This window comes from Tupaia chinensis, unplaced genomic scaffold, assembly GCF_000334495.1.
Source record: "Tupaia chinensis unplaced genomic scaffold, TupChi_1.0 Scaffold146445_1, whole genome shotgun sequence".
Lineage (NCBI taxonomy): Eukaryota > Metazoa > Chordata > Mammalia > Scandentia > Tupaiidae > Tupaia > Tupaia belangeri.
In genome coordinates this window covers 2,837,460-2,847,598 of record NW_006206301.1, presented here as the reverse complement: position 1 = coordinate 2,847,598, position 10,139 = coordinate 2,837,460, and the positions used below count along the sequence as shown (strand labels likewise).

Genomic DNA, 10,139 nt, shown 5'->3' with positions numbered 1-10,139 from the left:
GTAGGTAGGAATGTGTGTCCCCTGGAGCTTCTAGGACATTTGTCTGCCACTGATGACATGGGTGAGCAAATTAGGAGCAACTGGTCTGACCAAGACTGTCTCTGCATTCGTATAGTCAGGGCGGGCTATGTGTGTCTGGTTGCAGGTTGGCATGAGTTGCTTCTAGATCATTCTTACATGGCTTTGAAATGGGTGAAAGATGGTGGTCATCTCTTGTTCTAATGTCAGGACTTCTGAGTGTGTCTGGTGGCTGCACTCGATTCTATAATTAGGAATCTAAAAATTTTGGTGTGATGGTCAGTGTATCAGGAAACATTAAATGGGAGCTGTCCTTGTGTTTGGATCTATGTCAAATGCCTTTACATAGACACCTAAGTCACAAAAGTAGAGAATATCCTTGAGGGAAGAAACATTCTTGTGTTCATGCTCACTATCTCAGTTCCATTAGAGCTGCAAGCCTAGAGTCTGGTAAGATGAAAGGATGGCACTATGTAATGATTATGGATGCTGTAATGTTATGCCATGAAAACCTGTGCTGAGCACACTCCAGTGGACCAGAGAATGGAACTGAGTCCACGTTCTAGTGTTCGAGGACTGGCATGTATCCAGCATAACGCAGACCTATTTGGACAATATTATCAGTATCATCAGAAACTATTCATGTTTGTTAGCTAACCATAGTTGAAAGGGGAAAAGGCATCCATTACTATGGCAAATTCCCCTAATGTCCAAGATCAATAACTCAATTTTGTCTGCCATTTTACTAACACAGAAACAGCAAGTTAATTCATTTTATCTAACATTGGTATACCCCACCTTAAATTTTGGCAAAGAAAATGCAACACTTTCGTAGAAGTCTTACTAGATGCATGTTACACATATATATGTGTGAACTTATCACTCCCCAGTAACTATAGCCACTACAGCCAGCGAGCTCCTATCATTTCCTGTCTGGCCACCTTATGGCCTATAATATTTATTTTGCTCTTTTTTTTTATATATAATGATAAATTCAAATATAATTATTTCCTAAATATTTTATTAACACGTTTTGGAATTTATCTTCTTAATTAGATATTATGGATGCATAAGACACATTAGGGGCCAGGAAGTGGCATGGTGGTTAAGGCAGCTGGATTCCCACATGGCTGACTGTGTTTTGAGTCTCAGACGAGGTGGCTTGAAAGTCACAGCATACACATGTGCATGCATGTGTGCTCAACATCCAGAGAGGAGAATGGAAATGGAATTGCAGCATGGCCATTCCTCCTGAGGGTGTGTGTGTGATTCTTACTCTATCTCTCTCTGGCGAGTGCATGTGCCCTATGGTAAAAACCTAAAATAAGTAAATAAATAAATAAATGAATAATAACAAAATAAAAGAAAACAAAACAAGTTGACAAGTAAAAAAAAAAAAAGATATTAAGCCCCTTGAGAGTTAAATAGCACACATCTGCTATGGTTCCCATTGCTGATCCGTTTCACTAATCTTTTACTGAGTGTATTCTATATATTTGTACTGGGCTGCAAGTATAGTCTGCCCTCCAGGGGCTTACTTTGATTGACAGTAGGGCCCACACAATGTGATAAGGATCCTGTTTTGTTTTCTTAATTGCTAGGGGATGTGCACTGACCTGAGAGAAATAAAGAGACAGAGAGAGGGAAAAAGCACTTCCTAATGAGGTATGGTCACACCATAATTGCTTCTCTGTTTCTTCATCCTGTTTGGATTTAGGGCATGTCTGACATGCTTCTCAAAATGCTGGGGCTGAGATTTGAACCATGCAGTCAGCCAACTGGGATCTGGCTCCCTTTCACTACTAAGCTGGAGGGCCAACCCTTGATCCTGTATTATATTCAAAAAGTAAACAAAAATCAATCAAAAGTTAAAATGAAGGATCTAGTCGTTAATTTATAATGCAGTGGAGAAAATAATCAATTTACTCAATTTAATGTGTAGCACTTTCACAGACACATGTGATATGCAAAGCAGGACACATTTAAATTAAAAATCATTCTCTTCCACTAATACATAAACTCCAATGGGGAAAAGATAATACTTGCAAGCAAGCAAACCATCCACATATGTATTAGTGTTTAATCCAGCAGTGGGATGTAAAATAAATTTTTAAATCATGATTTAGAAGCTGAAAATAACACATTAATCTTCATTCAATACTCATCCTACAAATGTGGTTTCATAAAGAGTTCTCAGCATCTAGTGTATTTTTCATTTTCTAATCTCAATTGATCTCAGCTAATAAGGAGGCTGTTGTTCAAAAGAATGATCTTGTTCAGGATGATTTACCATGGTTAAGATGGCAAAGAAAATTAGGAATTTATAGATCTGCTCAAAAGACCTAGATGTCAGCCTAATTGATACATTTTGGCCACCCCTTGAAATTACATCCATTTTTAGAATGCCACACGCACTCGCTAAAGCAACCGAAGAAAAATTACCCTTTAAACATACTGCAGAATCATCATCAAAGAGTTATTTATTAAGCAGTTCAACAAGCATGTACACATTCTTTTCACCCAGTTTTTTCTATTTCTCAGATCAAATATTCACTGTAGATAATATTCGATCACGATAATGAGTACAGAAGCAGTCATTATGGAAAAAATACTAATTTTGCAAAAATAAGTTTGTCTTCATTTTTAATGAAGATACATAATACCTGTGACTGAGTTTTGCCTGTGTAACTCTTTATCAATGTTTCTCATATACCTTTGTCATTCCTGATCAGAAAGCTAAGAGACCTAAGATTGCCCAGGCAGTGGTGCAGGCTGTAGTATTCAGATCTGCAGTGCTGGAAGCAGGATGGCTGGTTTGGATCCTGAGCTGACCTGAAGTGTGCCATGCACCAGCACACAGGTCCAAGACTAGCTGGAGGGCTAGGGAAAAGGGACTGCTGTGTGACAAGACTCTGAGAGGGTGCCACTCTCTGATACATGACATCTCTCCCATGAAATAACTAAAATTAAAATAAACAAGACCTAAGATTGATCAGGTTTGACTACAAAATATTTCCTACACCAGCCATTTCATGGATATAAAATGAGGGGCAGCCCTCCACCTTAATGTCATCCTTCCAGCATAATCTACTCAAAGTTGATTATTACACCTGTCTACCTCCGGAAATCCATTTTACCTGAATGCAATCACATGAGAGTTGTACCTAATGGAGAAACATATTCTCCCCAACCCTGCTCCTCTCCTAACTTGAGGTTTCCTTTGGCTCAGGCCAAAAACCTTGGGGTCATCCTTGACTCACTTCCAGTCCATCGGCAGATCCCACGGATTCTCACTATGACAGAAACTTGACCACTTAGAACCACGCACACTGCTAATCCCGGCTTCGAGCCTCTGTCATCTCTCATCTAACTTATCTCGGTAGACTTCTAACTGATCTTCGGTAAAGTCCTTGCCCTTATTACACGGTATACACAGCAGCCACCGTGAGCCTTACCTCCAGGGACGTCCCATCTCACTCTAATTTTATACAAGCCAAGGTTGGCAGAGGGGTTTGGTCTTCCATGAGAGGACCATCTTTTTATTTGGTGACTGTGGCTCTTCTCGGGGGCGGAAGTAGCTGGTTAATCAGGAGAAGCGACCTAAAACTTTGGCGCTGGGTAAAAGAAAATGGCCAGAGCAGACTGCTTATAGGTCCACTGGTGGAAAAGCCCCTTGCATATAGCCGGCTACTAAAGCACCCCCTCTACTGGCGGGGCGAAGGAACTGCATTGCTACAGGCCCCCGGGTGCCCTGGGAGACTTGGTCCTTATCGGAAATCCAATGATCATTGCATCAGAGAGCGCCCAGGATTTCAGCGCCCACTTGGTGGTTTCACAGCGCCGCCGCTGGTGCGCTTGGGCAGGCTAGTGAAGCGTATGGTGGGTTTGTTGCGGGTTCTGATCTGCGTGCCATCCACTAAGGGAGTCACCACCACACCCAAAGATGTCTAGGTGGCTCACCAGATATAGGGAAACAAACCTTAAGGAAAGGCAGTTTTTATGGCGTTTTGTAGTAAATTCTGTAAAATACCTTGGTTTGCAATTGTTTTAAAGAATTTTTTTCTAGTCAGGATGAATGCAGAAAGGGCTCACAGATCTACAGTGAGGTGAGCACTGTGGCCCAGGAGTGACAAGCTGCTAATAGCAGAAGGTAGGGGGGCTTTTTCTTACTGTTCGTGATGCATATTTCTGTCTGTTAATGACTTGTTGGGTAGCACTAAGTACTGGAATTGATAAATAAATGTGCATAGAATCCTTCTGCAATAAAGTTCTTAGGACTTCACCTGCGTGTCTCATAATTAGGGCTAAGTCTGACCACACATCACTGTGATAGAATGTGCGCTTTTTCTAGGTTAAAGATACAAGTCTTATTCACAGTGTACCTTAGTTTTCTTTAAAAAGGGGGGGGAGGGGAGTAAATCTGTCAGCTATAGAATACACTATGCACACTTGTAATAGTAAATATCATTTTGTTAGCATTTTTAAACTAAGTGTTCACTCACAAGTGGTGGGGAGTCTTGTCTTTATTAAGGGGTGTGTAATTTAGAGTCCAGTTGGTTTTTTTCCGACTAGACGGCACTTATTTTCAACGTGGTAAAATGCTATGCACATTGTATACTTTACGTAAGTCCTCATCCTACCACATGTTAACTACTTCTTTATTTGATAATGCAAACACTAACAGGGGGATTTTATAAAAGTTTTAGCATAAAATGCAAGTCTTTTATTTGACTATTCCTCATTCATTCACTATCATTTATTACTAATATTTCTGAACTGGTTAGTACAGCTTTTCATTGTGTTGTGGCTGGTCTCATAATTAGGCAGAGTTTTTTTTTCTTCTAGACAAAGAGAAAACAATACTGAAGCTGTTTTTCTTTGTGGAGTTTGTATTATAATAACCCTCAGTATAAACTTGTTGAGGGAGAGGGACACAGCTCTGGCTTATTGAACTTTTGCCAATTAATACGATATTGGACTAGATTACATCTGGTCACTGTCCTGGGAAAAGCACTTTTTACAGAGATGGCCTCCCAAGTAGTTTTAAATTTTATCCTTCCATTGAATTTTTTTAGGTCCATTATATATGTTGACTAAATTTGCAGATCAATTTGGTTGTTTTTGTTTTAATAAATAAAGGCCGGTCCATGGCGTGGTGGTTAAGGCAGCTGGGTCCCACATGGATGACTGCGTGGTTGGAGTCCCAGACCAACGACTTGAAAACACACTGGGTACATGCACATGTGCACATACTCCAAATCTAGAAAGGATGGAGAAAGAAGAAGAAAGGTTTGTGGTGTGAGCATTCCTCATGGGAGATGACTTCTCACTTTCTCTCTCTCTCTGTCTCACAAGCACATATGTCCTCTAGCAAAATTAAAACAAACAACAACAAAGATAAGCCAAGGTCTTCACAAATGTCCCCAAGCCACTACATGAAGTAATATTAATCCCCATCCTTATTTCATTATTACTTCCCAGTCCATAATCGTGTCATCCCTCCTAGTCCACTCTGCTCTAGACCCACACACTGGCCTTGTCACTTTAGCTGGAATACACCAGGCATGCTGTCACTGCGGAGCCTTTACATGAGCTGCTCCTTTGCCTAGACCTGCCCACGGACATTCATTCCATTCACTCCTTTAACTTCTTTCAGTCTTCATCATCTGCTCACCCTACCATAGTCAAAACTGTAACTTCCTTCCCACCCCCTCAGAGTTTCTATTCTCTGTCCTAGCTTTTTCCCCCATAGTACTCACCACCATCTATCATATGCTGTTTTTGATTTTTTTAAATCCTATTTCTTCCATCCCCTTTCCACCAAATGCTCCCCAAGAGAGTAGGAATTTTTATTTGTTTTGTTCACCAGTGTGTTCCCAGCTCCTAGAAAAGAATCCAGCACCTCTTAGGCACTCTATCGATATTTGTTGAATAAGTGAATGAATTAATATGGCATAAGTGATAAAATGTCTAAATGATGGTACAGCACATACATATATTTGAAAACATATATCCTAGATTCAGAAATCTGTGTCATCATTCTGAAAATACAGATGACACACCTAGAGTCCTAAGCATTAAACCTCCAGGGCCACTATGCAAGGGTGCACACGACATGTCTGGCTCATCTCAACTGGGACAAAGGAAAACATCTTTGGACCGACATTGCACCCAGTACTAGAAAAAGAAGTAATCACTGTCTCATATGAAAAAATATACTCTCTAGAATCTAATTCACATTTTCAAACACTTGACTTCTTTTCATGGGTGGAAATTTCAAGGTTAGTAGTAACTGTTATGACACCATAACAAAATTCTATAATAATTAGGTTAATTATACTTGAATATTTAATTTGTGCCAAACCACAATTTAAGCCATCATTTCAAAATAATTTTATGTACACTTATCAGTACCGATGAAATTATCTCTCTAAAGAATAATTATCTGAAAGAATCCTACAAAGTCACTTGCCAGGGCAAGTAAAGTTGTGTATATCCTGATCCCTGAAAAGACGTAACTATAATTCCTTATATGGCAAAGAGGATTTTGCAGGTGTGATTATGTTAAGGCTTATGAAACAGGGAGATTATCCTGAAATAATCAGGTAGGCCATTGTAATACATTGTAACAACAGCATCTTTTTTTTTTTTTGGAGATGTTTTTGCTATAGGGCACGTGCGCTCACCAGACAGAGAGAGACAGAGAGACAGAAAGCGAGCAATCACCCCCCAGGGGGTTGGCCACACCGTAATCCCTTCGCCTCTATTCTCCTCTCGGGATCTTGGGCACGCACGCACACACACCGGGCGTGAGTTTTAAGTCACCGGGTCCGGGACGTGAACCACGGTCAACTACGTGGGAGTCTAGCACCATAGCCATTACGCTAACTGCTGGTCCCAACAGCGTCTTTAAAAAAGGGAAGAAAGGGGGCCAGCAGGTGACATGGTGGTTAAGGGCACTGGACTCCCACATGGCCTACTGCAGTTTGAGTCCCGGACCTGGAGGCTTGCTTTCTCACTTTCTCTCTCTCTTTCACTCTCATTTTGTCCCAATCATTCTAAGCTGTCCAAAATTTAAATAAATAAATAAATAAATACAATAATTCTTTAAAAAAAAAAGAGAGAAAGGCCAGCTGAAGTGGCCAGTGCTAACATTGCACTTTCCAACGCTGAGTCCTGAGTTCACATCCCAAGTTCTTTCTGTGCATACTAGGCATGTATGCATGTGCCTATGATCCTGACTGGCTGAGGCTGGGGGTAGAGCTCATTGTGTGGCCTCTCTTGGAGGTAACTCTCTCTACTTCTCTCGTGGAAGAAATAAAATTTTAAAAACTTTGAGGAAATGGGGACAGAAGGTGACATAGTGATTGGGGTCCTTGCCCCCCTTCCCCCCCACCATGATTCAAGTTCTAGACCTGGAGACTTGTTTTCTCACTCTCCACTTATTCCCCCCACTTCCATCTCTCTCTGGTGAGGGCACATGCCAGATAGCAAATAATAATAATAATAATGAATAAAAATTTTAAAGACTTTGAGAAAACAAAAGGAAAAAAAATGAGTGAGAGAGAGAGGAAGAAAGGCAAAAGGGTTAGAACCAGAGAAAGAGATATGGCCAAAGGGAAGATGAAAGGGCTTAGAGAGAAGGAAACACAGATTTGAGAATGCCACTTTTCTAGCCCTGAACATGGAGAGAGGGGTCATGACACTTTTCCCAGCCTGTAGGTTAAACTAGGAATAGAACCCAAGCTTCCCAATGGTCCTAGCTAGCAAAGACCAGTGTCTTAGCAGCATGTGCCACTACAGCTGAGCCTAAGAGACCTTTCTGAGGCAAAATTGGTGATGTTCAATGACTACTTTCGTGAGAGTAGAGAAGAAAATAGAAAATGAACCCAAGTTTTCCAGTGTGAAATGCTTTGTTAGGGAGGGGATTCAGAAAGGATCCCATTTTACATGACAAATAATGTCATGTGGATATGCCTAAGAGATTATTTGAAACAGATACCTCATGTTTGGGAGAAGGTTCTCAGAGGTAAAAATGTGAGTACAGGAGTGTTAGTGTTTGATGTTGAAATAATGAAACTTCACTTGTATGAAGATGTAAATTGATAAGTGGATCAAAGATAAAATTATGGAGGAATAGAATGTATTTAAGTAGGAGCTAATGGAGAAATCAGCAAAGGAGATTAAACAGAGATAGGAGAGTAACAACTATAATCTTGACTAGTCTTATCAGCTCATGTTCTATAAGGTCTCTAAGAACTAAAAAATCACTTCCATTGTGATTGGACTGAGAAAATACACCGTATTTATATATTACATATATTTATATACATATTGTTATATATTTATACATATTATATATATATAAATATATATATATATATTTCTGCTGCCTATGCAGAACATTCCAAACACTTAGTAAATTCTTGAAAAACTGTTATTGAATTACTCAACTAAAATAAACATAAAATCCAGTAGAGCCAGTGATTCTTAGATTCACAAATACTAGTAATTTTTAGTGCTTGGATTTTAGTTTTGGTTCTTCCACTAATTGAGCAAATCATTTAACTTTTATAAACTTTTTCTCATCTTAAAAAATAAAAAAGAACAGCTAAAGAGGCTGAGATAGCTAGCTAATATTTTAGGTTGCTTTCAGCTGTAAAGCTTACAGTTTCTCTAGAGATCCAAGCAATTCTGAGATGGAAATCTTAAAAAAAAAAAAAAAAAAGTATTCAAAAGCAAGGCTGAAGTAATGAATCCTGTTCCCCTACTACATCCTTGTCCCTTCTTTAATGAATATATTTCAGTACTTTTCCAGTTCCTGTTATGAGTATAGGTGATTGTCACTCTTCCACCCTGAGTGTCTTGATCACCTCAGTGGAATGGCAGGCATTATATCCCACCTCTCCTTCCTTGGTACCTTTGAAGTGGCTCATTGGCTCATTAGCACAGAACACTCCCTTACATCCCAGCTGAAGGTCTTAAGCTTCTCCAGGTTGTGGTGTTAAAAGGGTCTGGCCTCTGAATTGAGGAACCCTATCTGGTTCAGTACACTTGTGATCTCAAAAGGAAGGATTTTTGGTTTTTTTTTCAGTCAGAATTTTTAAAAAGAGAAGAAAAAGAAATCTTTACATTATAAAAAGTCTAATGACTCCCTTGCAAAAGGCATTTATTTTAGACTATATAATTATCATTGGTGTGGGATGAATCAGGACTTGAATAACCTGTATCCGTCCCTTTCCCCTGATCCTTGCAATACTTGGTGCCAGACACTGCGCTGGATTCCAGGTTAAACCAATTTGAAATAAAGACAAGACAATCCTTGAGAGGCTCCTAGAGTCCTAGAGGCTCCACGCAGGAAACAGCGGCACGCAAAATTCTTGAAAGGCCTCTAGGAATTTCTTTAAGGACTGGGCGACAAAACTTCAGCCCGGAAAGTAAGACCCAGGTGAACTCCCCTTTCTTTGGGACACCAGACTGGGAACCTGGGAGGCGGGTAGTCACAACTCCGCGTCTCGCCGACTTCCGGTGGCCGCCATGTTTTTACCTGCAGGCTCCGCCCTGGGCCCGCGTCCTCCCAGCAGGCCCCGCGCGATGTCGCCCCGCCCCCCGACTCGGCCACGCCCCCCCCGAGGAGCCGGGGCGATGGCGGAGTTGGACATCGGGCAGCACTGTCAGGTGGAGCACTGCAGACAGCGAGGTGACGGGGAGCGCCTGTGCCCGGCTTTGGCACCATAGGTGGTGGTGGCGGGCGAGGGGAGGCCTGAGGGCCAGTTGGGCCTGCGGAGCGTGGCGCGTGCCTCTTGGATCTGCAGTGAGATGAGTTGGTGGTTTGTTTTTTTTTAAATTGAGGCTTGGGATCTTCTTGGACGCGAACCATGCAGTTCCTGAAAGCGTACCTGGCAGTGGTCACTTAGGTTACCCAGTGCGTCTTCCCAGGAACCCACTGAGGTTTGGTCGTGCGAAGCCCACCCCGTGCCGAGGGGCGCGAAGAAGGCGCGCGCTTGCGGCTGGGGTGGACAGTCGCCTTCTACACTGGCCTTGCCACTGGGAACTGGGACAAGCCACTTCCTCCAACTTTCTCTTTACTTATCTGTTAGATGGAGTTGAGAGAAATCAAT

At 41.3% G+C, this 10,139-nt stretch overlaps 1 protein-coding gene across 1 annotated transcript in view; it reads left to right on the top strand.

Moving 5' to 3' along the window:
• The first annotated feature begins 9,654 nt into the window (after window positions 1-9,654).
• The window catches only part of ZFAND1 (zinc finger AN1-type containing 1), a 15,909-nt gene continuing 15,424 nt past the window's right edge, over window positions 9,655-10,139 (top strand). Inside the window, exon 1 of the mRNA XM_014584339.2 lies at window positions 9,655-9,718. Coding sequence (XP_014439825.2) covers window positions 9,664-9,718 — 55 coding nt within the window. The 5' untranslated portion in view covers window positions 9,655-9,663. The remainder of the gene's footprint in view (window positions 9,719-10,139) is intronic.